Below are 27,315 nucleotides of genomic sequence, written 5' to 3' on the forward strand. Positions count from 1 at the left end.
GCAATAAAAAAAAAAAAAACCAATGCCAAGGTCAGAGCCAAATCAATTATCGGCATTAACATTAACATCTCCGTTCGCTTTTAATAGCTTCTTACTGCCGCCAATACACATAAAAAAGCTTAATTCGAAGCTCACTTGACATAACATATAATGATACTACTTAAAGCCCTTCAAAGTTTAAAACAGGAATAAATTATTTAGTGACAGAAACACCTATCTACCTATATGCATAAAAATTTATTGCTGTTCGTTAGTCTCGCTAAAACTCGAGAACGGCTGGACCGGTTTGGCTAATTTTGGTCTTGAATTATTTGTGGAAGTCCAGAGAAGGTTTAAAAGGTAAATAAATATATGAAAATGCTCGGAATTAAATAAAAAGAACCATCTTGTTTTTCCTTTGATGTGTCCCCCGTCGGACGGATTCCTTTTGTTTGTTTTAAGTTTATTTTATACAAAAGTTTAGGTCTTTTATTTGTCGATTGAGGCACTACGAAGTCTGCCGGGTCAGCTAGTAATTTAATAAGATCGTAATTGTTATATCGTTTGTACTTTACGAAAGAGAGTAAGTATCGTTGACTCACTCACGTTGTGATACCAAGTGATGCGGTGTTCCTTTGGATTCGCCTTGATGTTGCACTCGAAGTATACGTCGTCGCCTTCTTTGATGTCGTTCGGGTTCAATGTGCTGCCTAATGCCATTGTCAATACCGGTCGGTCTGTTGAAAGATGATTAACCTGTATCTATACTAATATTATAAAGAGGAAAGATTTGTTTGTTTGTTTGTATTGAATAGGCTCCGAAACTAATGAACCAATTTTGAAAAAATCTTTCAATGTTTGAAAGCTACACTATTCCCGAGTGACACAGGCTATAATATTTTATGAAAAAAATTAGGGATCCTTACTAAAACTGCAATAATGTAACCCAAGATGTAAAAAAATTACGTAAAATATTATTTACATCGCGTCCCCTGCGAAAACTATTGATGATGGAATAAAATAATGTACTACGACTTTGTAGAACACATTATTATTTACAAAAAGTGTCGCAACAGCACATGTCTAACTATTATAGTTATGCCGCAATATGTGTTCTTTTATTTAAAAAAATGAAACAACGTCTAATATCGTTGAATTTTTTGTTAAAGACCCGAGCGGAGCCGAAGCAGCCCGCTAGTCTTCAATATGCGTATTAGGTTTTTATGACGTTCAAAGACTGAATTAACTCAATAGGCGGCAGTTTGTGCTGGAGCTGACCACATGTGTGAGCTCATGGATGCCAGCCATGCTAGAAGTACAGTTGACTGCTGCTGAAGAATCTACTGAAACCCTGGACTTGTCATGGCGCTCAATACTGAGATTATCGTTCATGTTACACAGCCAATTGGTGGTATTAAGAAGCTTTGTTACTTGTATAGCGTCTCCACAACAAAACAACCAATATATACTTCTGGAATATAAAGAAATGTCTTGCTTTTTTCCCTACTTATTTGCTGGTAATCTTGGCGACTATTTCATCTACGCCCGGACGGGTAGGCCAGTTCACGGACTTAACCTGAGAGAATTTGCTAACACTAGTCCTAAAAAGAGCAGCGCTTCGCAGAATCTACCACGGGATCGGAATCGCGAAAAACTGAGAAGATCCGCCGAGAAACTCAATGGGCTGTGTCTATAAACCAGCTCGCTCAGACGGTGACCGGTGCTTGAAGGGCCTAAAAGCACCGAAAGCGGATTCAGAGGATTTGATAAAGCATTTTTCGGGCGATGGCGGTTTTGTGTTACCTCGTCGTTTGGGTCTGATAGGGAGGACTATCCACATACACATACTGCCGTGAGTTCAATCCTATTCTGCCAATCGGGTCTAAGCTACTTACCTAATGTTTAAATAGTAGTTTAAAAATAAACAAAAAAGACGCGCTTAAACAGCAAAGCGAACTAACAATTAATTTTTTTTTTTTTTCTGGGCGATACTGGTCGGAATATCAGAGAAGCGTTACAAAATTATTGTATCGTCACTAGTTCATTTTGCGTGCGCAAATTGTCAAGTTGAACATCTTCAATTGTCAAGTTGAATAAGGATATTTTACTGTAGTCCTTACAGACAACGCTCATCATGAATGAGTCTTCCAGGGCGACCCTCAGCACGGGATTGTCGGCTCTGCATCTGATGATGGCGCCGTCGTCTTCTGGTTGGGGAAGCATCGTCAGCCGGCTCACTGTCGTGGTCTCATTGGTGAACTCGCTATGCTGCGGGAATAAATACTCTTAAAGATGAACGTCTTGATATTGTAACCCTGTCTTCAGGACTTAAACGCCACCAGACTTGAGAAATAAACTCGAAGAATCAACTATATTGTTTTTTTTTGTTTATGCTCTAAATATGAGACGAGCTCACGGCCTATCTGGTGTTAAATGGTCACCGGAGCCCATAGACGTTAATGGCGTCAATGCCGTCGCCGATCTTGAGATGTAAGTTCTAAGGTCTCAGTTTTTACAGTATAACGTCTGGTTCATCCTTCAAACCGAAACGCATTACTGCTTCACGGCAGAAATAGGGTTGTGGTGGCACCTACCAGTGTAGACTCAAAAGACGCTCTACCTTAAATAATTACGAAAAATATAATTTTTGAGGGTTTGGTTTTTATTACACGATGTTATTCACACGTCCTTACGGATCCATCAGATCCAACAACCTTTGCATTAGACGCCTTCAGCTCTAACACTAGGAGCAGCCTTAGGGACTCCAGTAACCGTACTCGTCGAACTCGACAAAGAGTTCGACGTGCAACCTAACTCATGAATCAGCTCGCTGAGTCTCTCGCCGGATCTTCTTAGCGGGTCGCGATTCTGATCCGGTAGTAGATTCATTCGCAAATCAGCTGTTCTTGGGCTGTTAGGTCTCCTTCGGAGGCGCTCGGGCAGCTGTTAGCAAATCCCACCCCTCCTGGCTGAGCCTTTGCTCGCCCACCTGTCCTGGTGAAACTGGAAAGGCCTCCGGGCCACCAGTAATCCTTCAATCATAAAAAAATGATGTTATTCCTTCACCGTGAAAAAAATGGTACCTGCTTGCGGGATTCGAACACCGTTGCATCGTTTGATACGAATGCACCGGGTGTCTTATCCTTTAGGCCACGGTGACTTCAAATTGTGACAATACCATTCATTATACTGACTCTCACCTTTCCCCTTGTGTATCTTCTGTTTTCTCTGAACCACGTTATCTGAGCTGGCGGTCTACTGCCGTGCGAGATGCACACAAGAGTCATTTCCAAATCGGCCGACATTTGTCCTGGTTTGTTACTGATCAGGACCGAAAGTGGACGCACTGGTGGATAACAAAATATCAATTATAATAACTTTATGAGAATTTAACGTGGACTGCTGGTGACAGAGCGAGAGAGCACTAATCTACCCTACTGCTCTAATATGTTTTTCATTTAGTGGCTCATATTTTCAATACTATTAAAGTTTTGACGCATTCAAGGCGATTTTCGGCTGTTAGGAGACAATTGGAGGCTATGGATAAATCAAATGTTGATACTGTTCACGGTAGGCAGCGGCTTGGCCCTGCCCCTGGCATTGCTGAGGTCCATGGGCGACGGTAACCACTACCCATCAGGTGGACTGTATGCTCGTCTGGCTACAAGGGCAATAAAAAAAAATTACACGTCAGTTCGAAGTACCGATTATATTAATTAAGACTCCATTGATTTACTACATTGGTTTAAGTTTCATTATATTATTATTCTTTCTGTTTATTGTATTTATTATATTATTATCTGTCATTATATTATTAACAAGCTTTCCGATACTTCACTGTTTTGGTGCTCACCACATCGCTCATGACCACGAAAACCCAAAGAAATACTATTAATTATGATATCGACCGCACATTAGAAAGAACGGCTTTACTGCATCGCAACAAAAACGGACCAGACACCTACGCGTACGAGCTTATCTAAATCTAGCTTATAATACGCCTTACCGCAGCTAAGAATTATCAATAGAGGTAGGACAGTCTTGATATAATAGAATTGAGAGTTTGACCTCATAAGAGGCGGTCAGCGCAAAAGTGGCCTAAGCTTACCATAGTTATCATGGAGCAATGAGGTTTAAGTTTTCATGAATTTGAGTAGACAAAAAACAATACGCGCAAAAATAATGTTTTTACAAAACCCATTTGTTATCTATGGGTGAAAATGTGGATAGGCCGGTATTGCATCAAAATTTATTATATTTTCAATAAATTCCAATTTACATATAATAAAAATTGTGGGTTAGGCCTCTTTTGCGCTGATAGCCTCATATATCAAGGCGGGTGGTGAGATTCACGTAGTGGTCTATGGGCTCCGGTGACAACTTTACATTAAGTACGCCTTGAGCTCGTCTTGAACTTGATCTATGTACGCATTAAAAAACGAAGTTGAATACCCTAGTTCAAGGGTCTTTATTAAATTTCTCTAAGACATGACTCACGATGCATTTCAACCCTGGCTGTCCTTTCGTGAGGACTTAGCAGCGGAGTGTTGGTGGCCTGGCATCGTATGCTAGTGTTCAACCAATTCCTCTCGGCTCCTCCTATGCTGATCCGGCTCACGATGACCTTGCCGTCGTTCTTGAGGACCGTGTGGTCTTCTATAGGCTTGTTGTTGATCAACCACGTTAAGGTTGGTTGAGGTCGACCTGGTGACAGGAAAGAACACGCTAAAGTTTTTTTTTTTTATGTGACAACGTCTTGTAATTCGATGGAGCCGGCTGCACGCACGAAAAAACATGACTCATGCGGCGTTACCTCGCTCTGAGGCGTTCCATTTAAGGGTTGAAGTGCAAGCGAGAGCGCGCAATGAGCGACAAAGAGGCACAATAGGTCTCTGCGTTCGGCAGCGTTCGACATCGGTCTCTCTCCTACTTGAGTGAGCGATGCATCCGCGTGGACAGCTGCTACTTATATACAATAATACATTTACATGTTTTCGTCAGGTATGAAGTTCAGTGAAAAGTGAATGTGGTGTCAATTGTTTATAGCAACGATAATTGCAATAATTGAAAAATGAAACCATTCCATCAGTATTTTCTTATGACGTTGTCACGTTCAACTATCGTCAGTAAACCGACTTTACAGATAGCCGATTTTTTTTAATTGCTTAGCTGGGTGGACGAGCCCACAGTCCACCTGGTGTTAAGTGGTTACTGAAGCCCATAGGCATCTACAACGTAAACGCGCCACCCACCTTGAGATATAAGTCGTAAAATCTCATTATAGTCACAACGGCTGCCCTATCCTTCAGACCGAAACGCATAACTGCTTCACGGCAGAAATAGGTAGGGCGGTGGTACCTACCCGCGCGGACTCACAAGAGGTCCTACCACCAGTGAAGAAAAGAAGAGTTTTCTATTCTAATGTGTTTTTTCACTGCTTTTGAAGCGGTAATTGCAACGATAATCAACAAAGCGTTGCTAAAATCGTCAGAGTAAAATGAAAAGGACAATAAAAATTGGTAACACCGGCTTTTTCCGACAATATTCAGTTTAATAAATAAAAAAATCTAAAAATATGTGAAGCGAAGGCAAAATGAATGCACAAAGGGAAGTGAGATACACATTTTTAGGGTTCCGTTCACATATAACAAACAATGGAATCTATATCTATACTAATATACTAATACTAATATACTAATACTAATATACTAATACTAATATACTAATATACTAATACTAATCTATACTCTATACTAATATTATAAAGAGGAAAGATTTGTTTGTTTGTTTGTTTCGAATAGGCTCCGAAACTACTGGACCGATTTGAAAAATTATTTTTCCATTAGAAGCCGACATTGTCCCTGATGAACATAGGCTACTTTTTTTTTATTTTTTTTTTTTTTATTTTTTGGTTTCATGTGTGTTTTAATGTTTCCGAAGCGAAGCGAGGGCGGGTCGCTAGTGGAATATATAGATAAGACTAGTGTCAGTTTTAGTGGTGACGGCTTGAAATAGCACCACCCGATCTCGTACCGTAAGCTTTTTTGATTAGACGAGTGAATGAGTTAACGTCCCACCTGATGTTAAGTGGTTATCGAAAGCCAATAACAACGCAAATGCCACCACCCTTGAGACAAACTAAGACTTAATTTTTACAGTACAGTGGCTGTCGTTTTTCGCATTAAAAGTGTACAATTTCCAAAAATATTCGAAATCTAGTTAATATGCGGAATCATTTGGTATCTATCACCAGTATTTTTCTCATAAATAGTGTCAAAAGAGCGTATTTTAGAATTACTTTTTTTTTTTAATTTACCTATGCTTTGACTACTATTAACAAAATTAGTACATAATTTTATTTTACTTTAAATTAAGACAGATAATGTAACGGGTAAAAAATAAAAATAAAATATTGTTGCAAAGATGATTAATATTAAAAATATCAGACGTTAAACCTTTAAAACACTCCTGTAAAATTAGTAAGTTTTGTGATTATACAGTTTTAATGCGAGAAGAAGATATGTCAAGGTGACGTCATCTATAGAAGTAAAAGTTAAGTTTGTCAATTTCAAACTTCTTATTCTTCTTAGTCGCAATCTTCATTGCTGAAGGTCGTCTCCCTGAAAGGCCTTCGTAGCTCTTTGTACCATCAGCTTCCATTTCTTTCGGTTTTCGGCTTCTCTCAACATTACTTATTATTATTATTTTTATAATATTATTTATACTCAATACTATAAAGCTGAAGAGTTTGTTAGTTTGAACGCGATAATCTCAGGAACTACAGGTCCGATTTGAAAAATTCTTTCAGTGTTAGATAGCCCATTTATTGAGGAAGGCTATAGGCTATATAACATCACGCTAAGATGAATGAAAGTTGGATAAAAAGCGTGATTTTGGTACCTTAAATAACTCCTTAACATTCCATTATTCAAAAATATTTTCACTTTCTACGTAAATGAAGTGGGGGGTAAAATTTAGCGTTATGCCAAAGTAACTATTCCACGCGGACGAAGTCGCGGGCAAAAGCTAGTATATTATAATATTATTATATTGTTTAACTTATTTCCACCATATATTTTTGTTAATAGCGACTACGGAACCGTGTGTCCGTCTCGCACTTAGCCCATTTTAATATTATATCAGTATAGGCACATATGACGTGACATGTGAGGAATGTATGCTGGGAAAGCGCAGATTTTATTTAATTATCTATAACATTTTTTATCGGACTTCAGCAATGATAAAAGACGGTTACGTTTTAGTAGTATTAGTGGTCCCTCTGTAGTCGAAATTCGACTATAATTAATTGAAATTATAAGTTTGAACATTATTATGGTTCTATTGTCAAAGACTATTATACTTCTAAATAATCACATATTTCACCATAACTACACTATAGAAAAATAATATTGAAGATAAACAATATTAACCTATTCTCAATTTGACCACAGACTTTAAGCAATAACAAAAGTTTGACAATAAAAAAAGAGTATATATGTGTGTGTGTGTGTCAAATACATGGTAGTGTGTGTAATGGGTTTTTTATTGATTTAATAAATTATTAATATGAATTATAAATTGCTTGGGTTTGCTCAGGGATTTCGGTAATACCAAAAGCAAAGCCAGAGATACTACCTACTTACAAATCTAGTCATTTTAAGCCTGTATTTGCCCCTGGCATTTCTGAAGTCGATGGGTGACGGTAACCACTTACCAACAGGTGGGCAGTGCGCTCGTGTGCCTACAAGAGTAATAAGAAAAAAGAATGGGTATGCATTCCATAGGTATGTGTATACTCTAACAAATATCTCAGCAGAATCGTGAAATGTAGATAGATTTTTGAGCAACAAATCAGCTCAAGATAATGATCTATGAAAGAGAATTAGTTTTAGAATATAAAGGAAAGTTTTTTCCTTTCTTTACCAGCGTCTTTGAGTGAGGCAACTGCAACTACGCATTGCAGAACTAATTATCGATGTTCGTTCGCAAACGAATATAAAAGTAAGAAGTCGGAAATCGCGAATCACGTCAGTTTCCAAGGCTATGAACGTAAAATAGCTATCGTCCCGTTCTCGGGGCGAAGCGCCGCGCCGGCCAACTCCAATATTTACGGCGGCTCGTTAAAATTCATACATTCACCCATTTTCACGGACCTCAGGAGCGAGAGTGTTCTTTTTTTTGTTTATAGCAATATTAGTTACCGACAAATGGATGTTTCAAAATCGCGGTCAAGCGGTTTCGTTATCTTTTACAGATGGATCGATTTTGTGAACAAATTAGATTAAGATAGAAGTCAAAGAATACCACGATAATATCATAGAAATTATAGTAGAAGTATTTCATATGAATCGGTCAATATTAGACTATAGAAGTCTGTTCTATTCGTGATTCCGCGTGATAATTCTGCGTCTGAAATTAAGGATTAGTACATTTTAAAACATTACACCAACGTAATCTGATCTCGTGTTATCTCTTAGCGAACGAGAAACTGACGACACTGAACCCCACTCCCTCCTGTAGTAGTATCCTAGTAAAAACCACTCAAATAACGCTACTGTTACATCGGTAAGAGTAACGCCATCTATCGCCGAATAGCCAAAACAAATATCAAAGGAATTCGTAACGTCGAGAAAGATAGAGAAGTACAACGCCATCTATTGTCAGATAGCGGAAACACACAATACTCGACTTGTGTGGAATATTCTCGATAGTTTTAGGGATGTCGTGTAAAATCGTAGCACGAGTCAATTAGTAATCGGAACTACTTGAAACGAAACAGCGAACGGATCACCCGAAGCGAAGCGGAAGAAGTTAATTAAGAATTTTAAGGTGTTTGTGAAGTATTTTAAGTGTTCCAAGTGATAAATACAGTTTTAAGTTATATATACTTCGGTGGAATTTAATTTATCGCGAACCCCAGCGTGTAACGATGCTACATCATCGTCAGTGAATTCATTAATTATTTTTCTTCATCGTTCCCTCACTGCTGAGGATCGCACATGCTACTTTCCTCCACATAGTTCACTCAAGGGTGTCATGGACCGCATGGTATAGACTATAGACTAATACCAACCGCTCCCTTAACTAGATCTGACCATCTGGCCGGTGTTCTGCCTACGACGCGCTTGTCTTCTATGCGGCCAAAATTATGAGCTTCTCTAATTCATGTCTGGGAGACCAAATGATGTGTCCGAAGAAGCTCTTTCGCGTTCTTGGCAAATGGCAGAGAGCCTTTTTTGGATGTTTAGTTCTATTAAAAAGGACTCGTTATCTCTCATGGTAATCCATGTTATTCGAAGCATCTTAGGCCACACCCACATTGCTACATCATTAACGACAAAAGCCACTGGAAAAAATAGGGTGATATTTAATTCAATAATGGTTACAATTTCCTTATACCTGAATAAAATTAGATTTAATTTGAAACCACTCTTACCATTTAATAGCGCATTTGTTTTCTACTGTCATTATATCAATGTTTCGAATAATTTACAGTTTTCGTGGTCGCCGACATTACTGTCCATTGGGATAAATTAAAACCGTAAAAGTTGTTTTAGCTCTACGACTGGCAAAAACCGATGAGAATATAATTATGTATCTGATGACTGGTGGTAGGACGTCTTCTGAGTCCACACGGGTAAGTAGTCCATCCTGCCTATTTCTGCCGTGAAACAGTATTGCGTTTCGGCTTGAAGGGTGGGGCAGCCGTTGTAACTATACTGAGACCTTAGAACTTATATCTCAAGGTGGGTGGCGCATTCACGTTGTAGATGTCTATGGACTCCAGTAACCACTTAATACCAGATGGGCTGTGAGCTCGTCTACCCATATAATCAATAAAAAAAAATCTTCCTGTTTCCGCCGTGAAGCAGTATTGCATTTCGGTTTGAAGGGTTAGGCAGGCGTTGTACTGTAAAAAATAAGACCTTAGAACCCATGTCTCGAGGTGGGTAGTAGCATTTACGTTGTAGATGTCTATGGGCTCCGGTAATCACTTAACATCAAGTGGCGGGCCGTGAGCTCGTCCACCCATCTAAGCAATAACAAAAAAAAACTGAATAATCTCTTTAGCGAGCTTTTTCTCCAAACTTCAATATTGATTCAAAAAGTGCTCGATTTATTGCATTAATACTATATCTTAATTGCAATAATTAATTTACGACCGAACGAACAAAGGGAATTTCACGATTGCATTCAACGTTTTGCTGACACATTATACTCAGGACAAATAAAACCTTTTCCAGTCACCGTGCCGAGCCGTTATTCTAGATTTCTGACGTGCCGTTAATGGAATGAAATGTTAAGCCGCCGCGGCTGGGGCCCGTATATCTTCATTTGTGCCGCGTTTCCCGTAATATCTGTCATGGTTTTTGTAATGGTTTTTTTCATTTTAACAAAAACAATCAGGCGTTTTGAACTGTGACGAGACTGTAGAGCTATTTGTGAACATAGACGATTCGATAAATGTTAGGTTATATGTATAATTTAGAAGTTTTATATTATGATAACTTATGGAAACGCTACAACTTCAAAAGCTCGCGGTACTCTGTCCAAATTCAGACTATAGTTTATAGGGTTACGCGCTGGGGTTCGGGATAAATAAAATTCTACCGAAGTATAAATATAAAACTGTATTCAACACTTAGAATACTTAAAACACTCAACAAACACTTTAAAATTCTCAATTCGCTTCTTCCGCTTCGCTTCAGGTGATCCGTTCGCTGTTTCGCTTCGAGTAGTTCCGATTATTAACTGACTGCGTGCCATCTTTGCGACGCTTTTATAGCCGATACCACATACCTAGAATTATCAAGAATATTCCACACATTTCTATCTTTCCGCTATCTGATAATAGATGGCGTTGTACTTCTCGAGCGTTCTAGGTGTTACTAAATCCTTCGATATTCGTTCGCCTATTCGGCGATAGATGGTGTTACTCTTACTGACGTAACAATAGTTTGAATGTTATATTCACTCTTATTGTACACAGAATATAGGCTAAATTAGAGTGTAGTAAATATTTTTATCGGTTGTCATGTGACACAGTAACAATTTTCATCTGAGTCAAGAATTAATTGATGTGATATCGATAGATTAATAAATCGTGTTAATATGTCACGTTATACCAACGAAAATTCGATGCGAGAAAGTATTTGTGCTAACTCGGTTTTTATCTTCTTCTTCTTCTATACTTATATATAAAAATGAATTGCTGTTCGTTAGTCTCGCTAAAGCTTGAGAACGGCTGGACCGATTTGACTAATTGTGGTATTGAATTATTTGTAAAAGTCCAGAGAAGGTTTAAAAGGTAGATAAATATAATAATATTCGGAATTAAATAAAAATAACAATTTTCTTTTTCCTTTGACGTGTCCCCCATCGGAATGATTCGTTTTGTTTGTTTTAAGTTTATTTTATACAAAAGCTTAGGTCTTTTATTTATCGATTAAGACACTCAGGTCAGCTAGTTAAGAATATTTATTTTTCATTAACTATTTTATGACAGAGTTTTGATATGTAATATAGAACGTCACTACAGTGGATGAAATATTATTAAGCACTGTCACATTTATACAGTTCACAAAAATAACACACAGTTTTGTATAATAATTATATATAAAACTATAAACTGCTTTTACCGTGTCATCTCGCGTTTATTATTGTCATTTTATTATTTCCGACGTTTTAGTTACAGTTTAGCAAGAATAAGCTAGACGCAGCCCGCCATACATTTCTAAAATTGAATTTATTTATCGATTTTCTCCGATCGATTCGTTTTTCTGTTCTTTTCTTGTTTGTTTTTAATAAAGAAATAAAGTTTCGTAAATTATTAAGAACAATTAATGTAGGTGCGGCCCGCCAAAAAAAATTGAAATTCAAATTGGCCCATTGATTAAAAAGATTGCTCAGCCCTGGTTTGAAGTTACAATTACAGTTACAGTTTGCAGTTTTCGTGGTCGCGGACAACTAAGGCGTTAATTCGTCAACATCTGAATATTTCACGTATATTTAATTGCGTTTGAATGTTACAGTTTAAAAAAACGCAAGATTACAGTGTAAAGATAGTTTTAATTGGAATGCAGTGTGCTTCATTGTATAAAATAAAACCAATTTTTTTTATTTATTGCTTAGATGGGTGGACGATCTCACAGCCCACCTGGTGTTAGGTGGTTACTGGAGCCCATAGACATCTACAACGTAAATGCGCCACCCACCTTGAGAAATAAGTTCTAAGGTCTCAAGTATAGTTACAACGGCTGCCCAACCCTTCAAACCGTCACTGCAGAAATAGGCAGGGCGGTGGTACTTACCCACGCGGACTCTTAAGAGGTCCTACCACCAGTAAATATAGTAAGTATATGGTTGCACGATGACAAACTAAACGCATTCAGAAGATCAGAAGTGAAATTAATTAATTTAAGCATGATTTACACCCTTATCCCGAATTGTGAAGGTTATCGCGAGAAAGAGAATCTCTTTCTTAAAGGAGATGCTTGTTGATCGAATAATCATGAATTATATGTATATAAGTACACCATTTTGGCCTGATCAGATTCCCACTACTCTTGTTGCGAGGAGGTGGTCACGACCCTCAGCATTGAGGGAACCGAAGCGAGGAGCGACATCATTAATTGTATTTTACAACGTGGTCTTCCTTCATACTAGATCGGATGATTGCTTCGTGACTGAAATATAGTGACAGTTCCCATAGAGCTGTCCCGAAAATTAAATAAGTTATACGAACTAAAAAAATAGTCGCGCCGCACTAAGGATGGTTTAAATAATCCTCTTTAGAATTTTTTTATGAAAACTTACGAAAGAACCAATTAGACAGCGAGCTTTGAAATTAATATCAGTTTGTGGAAAGCTCAGAAAAAGCTTCGAGAACATCGGTTCCTTGAAAAGGCGGCCCGGTGTTTAATAGAGTAAATTTTGTAATTAATTTTTATTTAAATATCGGTATTAATTAGCTTAATATTGTGCTTTATTGGCTATGCCTAACATTAAGCTGTTACTGGAGCTAATATACATCATAATAAGAATGTCGCCACTCCCATTTGAGACACGAGGCTGAAGTTTTTTTTTAGTGCTTAAGATGGGTGGACGAGCTCACAGCCCACCTGGTGTTAAGTGGCTACTGGAGCCCATAGACATCTACAACGTAAATGCGCTACCCACCTTGAGGTATAAGTTCTAAGATCTCAGTATAGTTACAACGGCTGCCCCACCCTTCAAGCCGTAATACCACCAGTAATTACGAAAATTATAATTTGCTCAATTGCTGTCCCTTTAAATTTCAAGGCATGGTTGCTTCGCGTTGGAAATGCAGGATGGCACTACCCACCAAGAAGGGCATACCATAAGTCCTACCATTGACCAAGTTCAATTATAAATTGCGGTTATATCACCGGTCCAGAAAGTACCATTATTTCATGCTAGACGTGAAGATCCAAATCAGGATATAGATAGGATAAATAGGATATAAAACTAATTGCTAATATATCTGGATGATATTTATCTGCAATCATCCAACATAAAACAAAAAAGCATTGTACAATTTTTTATTTTTTTTATTGCTTAGATTGGTGGACGAGTTCAAAGCCACCTGGTGTTATGTGGTTACTGGAGCCCATAGACATCTGCAACGTAAATGCGCCACCCACCTTGAGATATAAGTTCTAAGGTCTCAGTATAGTTACAATGGCTACTCCACCCTTCAAACCGAAACACATTACTGCTTCACGGCAGAAATAGGTGGGGTGGTAGTACCTACCCGTGCGGACTCACAAGAGATCCTACCACCAGTACTAAAGGTTTTATTATTTTAAAAAGATATATTAGCACGTTTTCATGACGGTGCGGGCAAAGCTGCCGGTAACAGCTAATTAACCTGTCTAATTAACAAGCTATTTGCCCGCGACTCCGTCCGCGTAAAGCCCTATTTTGAAAAAATATTTATTAGTGCTCCACTTGTATTGTTCTTACCTTGATGCCATATAGCTTATAGCCTTCCTCAATAAATGGGCTATTTAACACTGAAAGAATTTTTCAAATCGGACCAGTAGTTTCTGAGATTAGCGCGCTCAAACAAACAAACTCTTCCGCTTTATAATATTAGTATATATTCAGATTCGAAGAGAACAAATTCATGAACAGTTCTACGAAAATCTTTAGATTCAACAACGAGAATTTGATTGATTGAAAATATAAACGAACGAAATGTAATTTCAGAAGTTTTCAGATAAAATTACGCCATTTTTTCTTTGTCGTAGTGAATCTCGCCTCTATTTGGTTTATAAAATGATAGAATTTGAAGGTAAAACAAGAAGCTGTCACGAAAAATAGCCTTAAAGTTAATGAGCAAGTGGAACTTTGTCATCGAAATTCTATCATTTGTGTCTCTATCCATTCGCCTTATTTACCTCGTGGTTAATGAGCAGGAATGCTGTGCCACCGGCTTGCGACTCGATTCCCGATCTTAATTTAAAAGGTGGTAAGAAAAATATTAAAGATAAACCACTAATCCCCACAAAAGTAATCTTTGCAATAAGTATTCCCATTTTGGAAACGTTTTAATTAGCTTTTGCTTGTGTGTTACGGTATTTTTGGTTAACTTTACAATTTACACACACATAAAAAATCTACCGAAGTATAAATTACAACTGTATTCATAGACCAGGGTTTATGAATACAGTTGTAAGGCCTTTAAAAATAATAAAAAGTGAAAAAATAATAGTAGGATGAAACCCATTAGAAAAGGAGGACAATATTATAAAAATGGAAGGAAAAATAATTTACGGGCGATCTGAGGTCGGGAAGGGATGGGGGGGGGTTAAGGGTAAAAAAACGATTTTTCTCGATTTCCGGCAATCTGGAAAAAAATATATATGTTACTATAGTAAATCTTCTCAGAAAATGCAAAAAATCGAAACAAACTCGAATTTGACAAAACAAAATTATTACCTAAAACTTTGCCATTTCACTTTTTTCCATAGGGCTTTTAGTTTTGCCGGAAATCGAGAAAAAACGTTTTCTACCCTTAAACCCCTCCCATCCCCTTCCCGACCTCAGATCGCCCGTAAATTATTTTTTCTATCATTTTTATAATATTCCCCTCCTTTTCTAATGGGTTTCATACTACTTTATTTATTTATTTATTTTTAAATTATCGGCACTGGTCTATCAGCACTTAGAACACTCACAGAACACTTTACAACTCCTAATTCCCTTCTTCCGTTCGCTTCAGGTGATCCGTTCGGTGTTTCGTTTCGAGTAGTTCCGATTACTAACTGACTTCGTGCCATCTCTGCAACACTTTTATAGTCGATACGACATCCCTAGATTTATCGAGAACATTCCGGGCAAGTCGAGTAGCTTCGACGTGTGTTTCCGCTATCTGACAATAAATGCCGTTGTACTTCTCAATCGTTCTCGGCGTTACTAGATCCTTTAATATTCGTTTCGGCTATTCGGCGACAGATGGCGTTACTCTTACCGGCGTAGCAATAATTTTATGACATCGCTGTAATATGTTGATCGGTGTAAAAGAAGTTGAAATTTATTGTTAGTTCGGTTTTCTCTTTAAGTTTTTTTTGTTTTAAAACTACATAAGACATGTATACCTCAATTTAGCTATTCGTTGGTAGACTAAAGGGCTATTTGAGATTCGCGGGGACGGGTAGGTGAGCTCACGGGCTCAACCTGCGAAAACTTGCTGACATTAGCCCTAGTAAAAGGGCTGGTGTCAGCTGCTTCGCAGGATCTACCACCGGATCGGAGTCGCGACTGTGTCTATTGTCAATTTACTTGTCAATAACCTTATATTACGAACACATATCGCCGTTCTTGTGGAAATCTGTGTGCTTTACTAAACCGTTTTCAAACATGACTCTTCGTACATGTTTGAAACAGACCCTTTGCCCTTCAGAGAACATAAATATGGAGTTATAAGGTTTCGAATAAAACGTCGCCCGCCCGCGTGTAAACTAACAAAGGGGGAGAAAGTAAGAAAAATGCCCCGTTCACTGTCGTAACATAAGCGTCATTTGTAAAAGTAATAGTTCGTGTTTTTCGATTTGCTCTCGTCTACTGTTTAAGTGTGCGTTTTCAATGCTGCGACTCGTAAACGCTTGGCGAGCACAGCGGAATTGTTAGATTTTTAATACGCTTTTATTAGCTTCAGACGTACGTATGTTAGTATGTAACGGAATCTTTGAACATGATTTTGATCCTCCTCAAAACGTCGGATTAAATCGAAATTTGGCATACTTATTAAGGACTGATGACAATTCAATATAAAAAATTATAATGATACCATGCACTCCACGCTTATTTACAATAAAATCATTTTTTCTTGCACTATTGGAACAAAGTTCCTTATTGCGCGTTGCGAAAGGGGGCTAGACGGAAAAAATTAAGACAAAAAGTTGTAACCACAGTTTTTGCTGTAGTTGTAAGCCGTGCGCGGTGCGGCGTGCGCATGTTTCTCTCTCTCTCTCTGATGTTTTTTTTAATTCAAATTTATTAAAAAAAAAAAAAAACTATTTTTTTGTTGGATTTTCTATAAAAGCGTATTTCGTTCGTTTTTTTAAACTATTATTTATTTTATGAACACTGACCGCACGCACGAAATAATTTCAGGTTCCGCTTGAGCTTGAGCATGCAAGAGAGAGAGCGCGGATCAAGCGATAGAGAGGCACGTTCGGCGCAAGCGTTGGCTTGTGACACATTCATCTCTTCGCGCGTGACGTCAGAGCTAGCAGTTCAAATAGCTATGCTACTTATGTTATCACGTAAAACGGTCGTCCGTAAACCGACTTTACACATAATGAATAATTTTTTTGTAGCTCAAGACTCATGACGACTCATGAATAATCACAATTGAAGGGCACGTTTTTGTTCCCGGTATCTAATGATTGTTTGAAAATGAACAGATAATTAATGTAATAATAAAACTAAATTGACATCGGGTTAGCTAAGAGCTCTCCTGTCTAATTACGTGAATAAAGAGTGCTCACTTTTAGAAGAGCTCTGTGGAATTGTTCAAGAAGGTTCCATTGAAAAATTTGCTGTTATGGCAGAATTTATCGTTACTAATGGGAACCGATGCCCTCATCCACTGTATTCCAGATATTAGTATTTTGATCTTTTTTATTTATTTATTTTTCGCTTAGATTATTGAACGAATTCACAGTTCACCTGGTGTTGAGTGGTTATCACTGAGTGGCAATTTCTGCCGTGAAGCAGTAACGCGTTTGAGTTCGAAGGCTGGGGCAGCCGTTGTAACTATACTGAGACCGTAGAACTTATATCTCAAGGCAGTTGGCGCATTTACGTTGTAGATATCTATGGGCTTCAGTAACCACTTAAAATCAGATGGGCTGTGAGCTCGTCCACCAATCTAAGAAATAAAAAAAAGACTAATAAAAGCGCGTTAAAATTCGCCGTCGGGCACACCGAACCGACATCTTAACTCAATCTTTATATTTGGCCCACTCTGCTCGTGCGTACCTTTGTCGGCCTGTCTGAGTGACTAATATGATAACTATTGTTCGTGAATTGCTTCGTTCCTTCGCCGACACATATTTATACTAGCATACACGCATGAAGGTTATCCTAATAGGTTTCGTATGAAAAATCTCTTGTTCCTTCCTTTCCTTTCTTCTTCAGGTATTATTGTTAGATTGGCAATTGGTATTGTGAAAAACGATTTTTTTTATTGCTTAGATGGATGGACGAGCTCACAGCCCACCTGTTGTTAAGTGGTTACTGGAGCCCATAGACATCTACAGCGTAAATGCGCCACCCACCTCGAGATATAAGTTCTAAAGTCTCAGTATAGTTACAACGGCTACACCCACCCTTCGAACCGAAACGCATTACTGCTTCACGGCGGAAATAGGCGGGGTGGTGGTACCTACCCGTGCGGACTCACAAGAGGTCCTACCACGTGTAATAAAGTTTTTGTTTCATTAAAAAAAAAAAAAAAATGTTAATTATAAATATATGTAACCTCGATATGATTTATGACTTAAAGAGGTTATTATGTTATACATATCACATAAATGTTACTTTGAATATTGAAACATTAGAAGAAGAAAACTGGTGAAGCAATAGCTTTAAATGTTGTATCTCTTTATAGAGCATCTCAATTCGTGCTATAGTTTTACCCTAGTAAACTTTATTTTTATGTGAATAAAATAATACATTATATTATGGTTATTTATATATTATTATAAATAAATAAATAATAAATAAATAAATATTTACTAACAATCACGCCACGTTAACTGGTCCCGTGATAAGTTCGTAAAGAACTTGTGTTACAGGTACCAGATAACGGAAATAAATGTAAGATTTTTATTATACACATACATATATTTAATATACATCCATAACCCTGGAAAAGACATTTATATTTATCATATAAACATCTTCCCTTGGCGGGATTCGAACCCGCGACCCCCTTGTGTAGTGACCATGTCACTTACCACTACACCAGACGGCCGTTATTACTTTACATGTGTATTATATTATGTGTCATTATGTGTATGTATGTATTTTACTATTTTATACATAGGTATATTAAACTGTAGTATGTTTATTTATGCATACAAAGTCATAATAATATGTAATCTGTACAAGTACCTTTATTTAACATTATGTGTATTCTATAATACTGAGATGTTATTTTAAGGAAGATTTTGTGTAGAGCGTGGACTGTATTTTGTGCTGGTCGCTTCAATAATTCGATATATTTAGAGAGAAGATTATTTTTTAATTTTATTTTAATTAGTTACAACACGAGCACGTACGACCTGAATTGTTGATTGATTTACAATGAATGTGTTGTCAAAATTATTATTCTATTTCAGAATTCAAAAAATAGTAATAAAAACTTCATGTTTAGAATTGCTCTAAACAGATTTTTGTTTTGATTTTGTTCTCTTTTTGTTTTGTTGTTGTTGTTTGTTATTCTTTTGTTAATGCACCTACCATGCATTATCTCGGCACCACCCTATGGTCGACTGGAAGAGAATGCCCACGGCATTAAGTCCGCCTGTGTACAAGTTTTGTTTTGTGCATGAAGTATAAATAAATAAATAAAAATAATTTATATTTAACTTTTTTATTGGTTAATTGGTATGGTATTAATTATGTAACGTTAATATATTTCCGAAATGCTAAAATTAGACTTTGGAGTCACGATTTAATAGGCTTAGTGCAAATAACTAATCCCATGTTAATTTTTTATTTCATTAGATTACCGAAGTACCTCCACCGATATTGAGAAATGTGGTGGAAATTACAACGTTAAGCATCAGACTGAAATACTTGAATCTAATTTTTTTTATTGGCCTTGTAGGCAGACGGGCGACGGCCCACCTGATAGTGAGTGGTTACCGTCACCCATGGACGTCAGCAATGCCAGGGGCCGAGCAAAGCCGCTGCCTAACGTTTAATACTCTCCACAAGCCTCGTTAGAAGAAGGATAAGTCATAGCTTGAGCTGAGACGGAAGATGACTCTTATGGTGCATTATTGAATATTGTTATGCAATAACTGATTATTGCATATCAAAATTGATAACTCCACTTTTTTTTTATTGTTTAGATGGGTGGATGAGCTTATAGTACACCTGGTGTTAAGTGCCCATTGACATCTACAACGTAAATGCGACACCCACCTCGAGATATAAGTTCTAAGGTCTCAGTATAGTTTTACAACGGCTGCCCTGCTCTTCAAACCGAAATACATTACTAATACATACCCTTAAGGACTTATACTACTAATGGCAATGCCAGTTGGCTGTTGCAATAAGTATAATCCGCAGAATATAGGTAGGGTGGTGGTATCTACCCGTGCGGACTTACAAGAGGTGCTACCACCGGCAATTACGCAAATTATAATTTTGGGGGTTTGATTTTTATTACACAATGTTATTAATTCACTGTGTAAGTATGAAGTACGTGTGTCGTTAGAAAAATAGGAACCCTCCTGCGGGATTCGAACCCTGGAACAGTTGCATCGTTCATTATGAGTTAACCTGGTTCACTGGTGGTAGGACCTCTTGGGAGTCCGCACGGGTAGGTACCACCACCCCGCCTATTTCCGCCGTGAAGCAGTAATGCGTTTCGGTTCGAAGGGTGGGGTAGCCATTGTAACTAACTAGTCAGGTCATAAGTGTTGTCACACAGTAAAAACTTTTCTTTTAGAATGCTGGCCACAAAAAAGTTTATTGAATTCGAATGTCGAATTGTTCATGAAAATAAAAATGTATACTTTTAGAATTTTACTCATTTTTAAATATGGAGTGGACGCTTAAAGAAGACCGTGTTGCAGTTATTGCGTTGCATGGTTGCGGTTACGCGCCAATTCAAATTTTTAACATACTGAAAAATTCGAATATAATCAAAAGATTCGTTTATCGTACCATCAAACGATACAATGAAGACTCTAGTGTAGATGACAGGTCAAGAAGTGGTCGCCTTCGGTCTGCTAGGACTCCAGCAGTGATAAAAGCTGTGAAGGCGCGAATTCAAAGAAATCCCAAACGTAAGCAGAAACTGTTGGCCCTTCAGATGGGGTTAAGCAGAACCACGGTGAAAAGGGTGTTAAATGAAGACTTAGGGCTTCGGGCATATCGAAGAAAAACAGGACATCGTTTGAATGCTCGTCTAATAGACCCGAGACTGAAGAGATGCCGCGCTTTGTTGAAGCGGTACGCGGGAAAAAAAAATCGGGAAATACTTTTTTCGGATGAAAAAATTTTTACCGTAGAAGAGATCTACAACAAACAAAATGATAAGGTGTACGCACACAGTAGTGAAGAAGCGAGCAACCGTATTCCGCGTGTCCAACGAGGTCATTTTCCATCCTCGCTCATGGTATGGTTGGGAGTTTCTTATTGGGGCTTAACAGAGGTACATTTTTGTGAGAAAGGTGTAAAAACGAATGCAGTTGTGTATCAAAATACAGTCCTGACGAACCTTGTGGAACCTGTTTCTCATACCATGTTCAATAACAGGCACTGGGTATTCCAACAAGATTCGGCGCCAGCTCATAGAGCGAAGAGCACACAAGACTGGCTGGCGGCGCGTGAAATCGACTTCATCCGGCACGAAGACTGGCCCTCCTCCAGTCCAGATTTGAATCCGTTAGATTACAAGATATGGCAACACTTGGAGGAAAAGGCGTGATCAAAGCCTCATCCCAATTTGGAGTCACTCAAGACATCCTTGATTAAGGCAGCCGCCGATATTGACATGGACCTCGTTCGTGCTGCGATAGACGACTGGCCGCGCAGATTGAAGGCCTGTATTCAAAATCACGGAGGTCATTTTGAATAAACTTTAGTGTCATAAGAATCTATGTTTTGTTAAGTTTATTTTGGTATATGAATGGTTACATAATGAATAAACTTGTTTCAATTATTTTACATTAAACATGTGACAGAATTTATGATCTGACTAGGTATATTTGAGACCTTAGAACTTATATCTCAAGGTGGGTGGCGCATTTACGTCGTAGATGTCTATGGGCACCAGTAACCACTTAACACCAGGTGGGCTGTGAGCTCGTCCACCCATCTAAGCAATAAAAAAAAAAACCTGCCGTCCTATAATCTAGGCCACGACGACTTCAAACAAAATTATCCACATTAAATTTTTAAATGCTTCCACGATAGACTGTCTCAGCACCACTCCATGGTCGACTGGTAAAAATGCTTAAGCTTTAAGTTCTAATAAAAGCTTTTACTTTTTCATTAATTATTCCGGCGGCAACTATTATTCAACACAAGATATCTAGCAGAAACCTGAATCTCGCTTACGACATTTTCAATGTAAGCTTGCATATATACAAGTTCCGAACGACAGCATTTGGATCGTCGGTCTATTGAGCTGAGCTGAAGATCTTCTTTTTTTCCGTATCTATGCTGATAGCCTTAAGAGGCTATTTCAGCTTATCTTTGACGTGTAGGTGAGCTCACGGGGCTCAAACCGGGAGTGTTGCTAACACTGGCCCTAGCAAGAGTAGTGCTTCGCAGAATCTACCATCGGATCGGAAAAGCGACCCACTGAGAAGATCCGGCGAGTGGACTGAGTCTATGAGTTAATTCACTCGTCGAGCCCTTCGTCACAAGCGACGGGTTCGACAAGGACGGTGACCGGTGCTTGTAGTACCTAAAAGCACCGTTAATGGTACGGGAGAATCTGTAATGACGTGAAAGATCTTCCCTTCATCGTTAAAAGATCACAAAATATAAAGATATATATATATGACATCCAACACATCGCTTTCATTCACGTATGATGGCAATAATAAAACCGCACACGCTTGTACGAGTATTCTATTTTTGTACACTGGAAAACCATTTTGACGACTAAATACAATTCGCATGTGGGAAGAGAGGGCGTTATGTGTGTTACGCTGATATCCAAAATAAACTTACATATTATTAAAACCGTGATCATGTATGATTTTTCATGGGAGAACTTTTTTATTTTATTTTAGTTTGAATGAACTGTGTAGTATATATGAAGGAGCACAGATGTCCTGGTTGTTTTTTAAAAGCGTGACGTCAGGTATGCTGTCATGCTGACATCACTACCCTCATCGTAAGGGTAGTCGCTCATGCTTGACGAAATAGAAAAACAACTTACTTCAGAAATATTCTCTTTCTCTGGTAAACCAAGTCTTGCAAATCCATATATTTTTGCCTTTTTAGTAATACTTCCGCACGATTAAGCTTTGAATGACAGTAATTGTGATAAAGAAGCAGCTAAAAAAATATAGGTAGGATTTTAAGCTATTGTTCCGATTGTGAAGAAACTTGATACTAGCATTTGCATTACGAGGAGGGTTAGCTTAGTAATACTTTGGTGATACAAAAAAAAAGGATGTGTGGTGTCGTGGGACACCGGATAGGAATGAAGATCCTTGTTAAAAAAATGTTAATTTTAAGTTCTATTCGAGGTATAAAGAAAATAATTATTCGGGTATACATTTTTATTATGATTTTTTTATTGATAAAAATAAAAATAATCGCGAGGGTCAACCACTCCGCAGTGCAATGGAGCAGCCTCGCCCTGGGGGAACCGCCTGCATGGTCACGGTATCCCCTAGGCCAGGTAAGTATGATTTAGCAAGAGAAATACGAGAAAGTCTATCAACTGTGTAACATCTCGTCACCGCGATTCAGGAATTGTTAAATTTACGTGCAGCAACGTCTGTTGATAACAAAATAAATAGAAAAAATCTTACGTTACGGACGTTTTTTCCCGGTTAGGGTACCCCTCCGCATCGTGCACACATTAACACCGTATATATAGAAGAAGAAGATAATAAAAATATTTTAGAAAAGAAGTATAAAAGTTTGGTCAACAGTGAAATAATTTATTATTATAGGTGAATATTTTATTTTATGTGCCAAGATCTCAATTCTACAGAAATATCTACAAAAAATGAGAAAAATTATGAATATATTTTATAATGCGTTTAGATGAGCATTATCGCACCTCTTATTATAGTCGCTAAAAAAAAACACTTAGGAGAATATATAATTGCATCAAGTTATAGAATTATGGATACCTGACTTTACCCTTATGGACACCCGACTTTGGCCAGTAGCTACGAAAAGCAGTAGTAGCACCTCTCATCATTGAGATAACTGCTAATTAAGATAAATGACCTAAATGTAAAGTATTTTCTAATAAAAACTTACCTCCTCTCAACTCGCAAAGCAATGTAAAGTTGCCCCCCTCTTCTAATGGCCCAACAACTCCCGCCACGTCATGACCAGCTTCGTCGTACAGAAGGAGCTGATGCGGTGGAACTGAAAGGACGTTAAGCTTTAACAATGCCTAAATATGCAGATGAAATTGAGAGGCCTGACGCCATTTCTGATCGGCAATACCATGCATGATTACCTGTGGTAGGACCTCTTGTGAGTCCGTACGGGTAGGTACCACCACCCAACCTATTTCTGCTGTGAAACAGTAATGCGTTTCGGTTTGAAGGGCGGGGCAGCCGTTGTAACTATACTTGAGACCTTCGAACTTATATCTCAAGGTGGATGGCGCATTTACGTTGTAGATGTCTATGGGCTCCAGTAACCACTTAACACTATGTGGGCTGTGAGCTCGTCCACTCATCTAAGCAATAAAATAAATCCAGGCCTCATGTGTCAAGCCGGAAGAGATAACACACGTTGTGACGTAAGCTCCGTCAGCCATTTAACGCCACGTGGACCGTCGTGACTTCGTTCTACGTTTTAATCCATGGGGAGTGCCTTGAGAAATTGTTTGAGATCATACCATCATCTCGTTTTTACCATCGCACCACCCGCCACCGGAGTAGAGTTCATCCTTACTACCTGGAGCCACTGCGTTCATCAACAATGCGTTTCCAGAGATCTTTTTTGCCACGTACCATCCAGCTTTGGAATGAGCTCCCCTCCACGGTATTTCTCGAGCGCTATAACATGTCTTTCTTCAAACGAAGCTTGTGGAGATTTATTAACGGTAGGCAGCGGCTTGGCTCTGCCCCTAGCATTGCTGAAGTTCATGGGCGAAGGTAACCAACCACTCACCATCAGGTGGGCCGTATGCTCGTCTGCCCACAAGAGCTATAAAAAAAATCCATTTACAAACAAACCAAACACCATCAAAAGACAGTGCCTCCACATGTAAAAGCCAGATCATATTTTAATGATACAGCAGCATGATTTTATTGTAAGTCTGTTTGTGTTATGTTACACATTGGCCAACCAATGGATTTGGAACCACTATCTACTAATAACCACTATCGGCGATAAGTGGCACCTGAATCTTGGTCAGGTCTTTTACTGGTGGTAGGACCTCATGTGAGTCCGCACGGGTAGGTACCAACATCCCGCCTATTTCTGCCGTGAAGCAGTAATGCGTTTCGGCTTGAAGGATGGGGCAGCCGTTGTAACTATACTGAGATCTTAAAACTTATATCTCAAGCTGGGTGGCACAATTACATTGTAAATGTCTATCGGCTCCAATAACCACTTAACACCAGGTGGGCTGTCAGCTCGTCCACCCATCTAAGCAATAAAAAAAAAAGGTCGTAAAATTTCAAAACCTTACCGACGACATTCAATTTGATCTGGAAGTTTCTCGTTGGTGAATTCTTGAAGTCGACTCTGCAGCGGTATACCCCTTCGTCGTCTAACTGCACGCCGTCAACAGTCAGAGCCGAGGGTCGGGACATGGTCACGAAGTACGCCCTCCTCCCGAAGGCGGTAGGGTCTGACCAGTGAAGGGCCTTGTTGAAACTCCTGCCGCGAACATCGAAGCTGTCAAGGAATAAGATTATTCAGTTTTTTTTTTGAAAGGTTTTGTGTCTTCATTTCAATAATATTGACAACGGCCTTGAGAAGTTGTGCTCTGAGTTCATATATAATAGTATAATCGAATATCAATGGACTTCAATCATCGAAATTGCTTGAAGTCGTCGTGGCCTAAAGGATAAGACGTCCGGTGCATTCGTATATCTAGCGATGTAACGGTGTTCGAATCCCGTAGTCCCAATTTTTCTAATACATACTTAACAGATGTTCACGATTGACTTCCATGGTGAAGGAATAACATCGCCTAATAAAAATGAAACCCGCAAAATTATAATTAATAATACTGGTGGTAGGACCTCTTGAGACTTCGCACGGGAAGGTACCATCGCCTTGCCTATTTCTGCCGTGAAGCACTAATGCATTTCGGTTTGAAGGGTGGGGCAGCCGTTGTAACTACATTAAGACCTTAGAACTTATGTCTCACACCAGGTAGGCTGTGAGTTCGTCCACCCATCTAAGCAATAAAAAATGAAAAAACGGTAACAACTTATCTGAGCCGAAAAAGAAAATTTAAAAACACCCACAATTCCGTACGAACTCATAAAACAGTACAAAGCACATTACTATTTAAAATAGGAACAGTGAAAAGAGATAATGCATTTTCTTATTTACGTAGAAGATCGCGTTGCAAGCAAAAAGCTCTGCAGTCATTTCACAACCCCGGGACGCACAGGTGCGGAGGCAGCTCACCACCGGGGGTCTGTGACCCACGTCATGCGATTTAATATTGTTACGCCGGCAAAACTAACGCCATCTGTCGCCGAATAGTCGAACGAATATCGAAGGACCTAGAACGCTCGGGAAGTACAACGCCATCTATTGTCAGACAGCGGTAACTACGATTAGAGGTGTGTAGAATGTTCTCGATAATTTTAGGGATGAGGTATCGGCTATAAAAGCGTTGTAGGGATGGCGCGCAGTCAATCAGTAATCGGAACTACTCGAAGCGAAATAGCGAACGGATCACCTGAAGCGAAGCGGAACAAGCGAATTGAGAGTTTTAAAGTGTTTGTTGAGTGTTTAAGTGTTTTAAGTGTTGAATACAGTTTTTAAGTTGTAATTTGGTGAAATTTTATTTATCCCGAACCCCAGCGCATAACAATATGCTCTTAGTGAGCGCTTACTGGTTCCAAAATATGTTCGGAAACTAAACTAATGATAAGAGGCTGTATAATTCTAATAACAAACTGTTAATAGAATTTACAGATATTTTTTGCCACGTACCATCCGGTTTTGGAATGTGCTCCCCTCCACGGTGTTTCCCGAGCGCTATGACATGTCCTTCTTCAAACGAGGCTTGTGGAGAGTACTCAACGGTAGGCAGCGGCTTGGCTCTGCCCCTGGCATTGCTTAAGTCCATGGGCGACGATAAACACTCACAATCAGGTGGGCCGTATCAATCAATGAAACAATTTTTTTTTTATTCAACATTAATTAAAGTACTTGCGGTAGGCAGCGGCTTTTGCGGTAGGAAGCAGCTTGGCTCCGGCCTGGCATTGCTGAAGTCCATGGGCGACGGTAACCACTCACCATCAGGTGGGCCGTATGCTCGTCTGCCTACAAAGGCAATAAAAAAATCATCTTATGCCCCCGTCCTCCTTAAGTCATCAGATCCAAGTCTGAACGCTCTGCCCGCTGACAATAGCGATATCCCATCGATCGATTCCGACAAATACCTGGTGGGTTGTAATTGGTCTACCGATTTGTTGTATTAGAAGCTATATCATGTACAAGCGTAAGTAAGATTACGTGAATAAAACGAATGCCCAGTATTCACCCTGACTCCCACCCCGCAATGTAATGTAGACCATTTTTAAAACACGTTTTATCTCGTAAGTTAAATTCACCGCGTATTTATCAGGAGCACAGGGGAAAACCGTTGTTCGACTACGTATTTTGACTGTCTAAGAACTTTCGTTTGTAAGCCTTTTGTTTTAAGAGCTAGATTTGTGTGCAGCA

General features: G+C 38.8%; 1 protein-coding gene across 4 annotated transcripts in view; it reads right to left on the minus strand.

Moving 5' to 3' along the window:
* Positions 1-27,315, minus strand: part of LOC149502705 (neural cell adhesion molecule 1) — a 123,257-nt gene that overhangs the window by 16,554 nt on the left and 79,388 nt on the right. For all 4 annotated transcript variants that reach the window (XM_089728802.1, XM_089728801.1, XM_089728800.1 and 1 more), the window contains exons 4-9: positions 25,094-25,302; positions 23,704-23,814; positions 4,477-4,683; positions 3,180-3,325; positions 2,100-2,247; positions 586-716 (exon numbers count right to left, since the gene is read on the minus strand). In XM_089728802.1, coding sequence (XP_089584928.1) covers positions 586-716; positions 2,100-2,247; positions 3,180-3,325; positions 4,477-4,683; positions 23,704-23,814; positions 25,094-25,302 — 952 coding nt within the window. The remainder of the gene's footprint in view (positions 1-585; positions 717-2,099; positions 2,248-3,179; positions 3,326-4,476; positions 4,684-23,703; positions 23,815-25,093; positions 25,303-27,315) is intronic.

This window comes from Bombyx mandarina, chromosome 07 (assembly GCF_030267445.1).
Source record: "Bombyx mandarina strain Sakado chromosome 07, ASM3026744v2".
In the NCBI taxonomy this organism is placed as follows: Eukaryota; Metazoa; Arthropoda; class Insecta; order Lepidoptera; family Bombycidae; genus Bombyx; species Bombyx mandarina.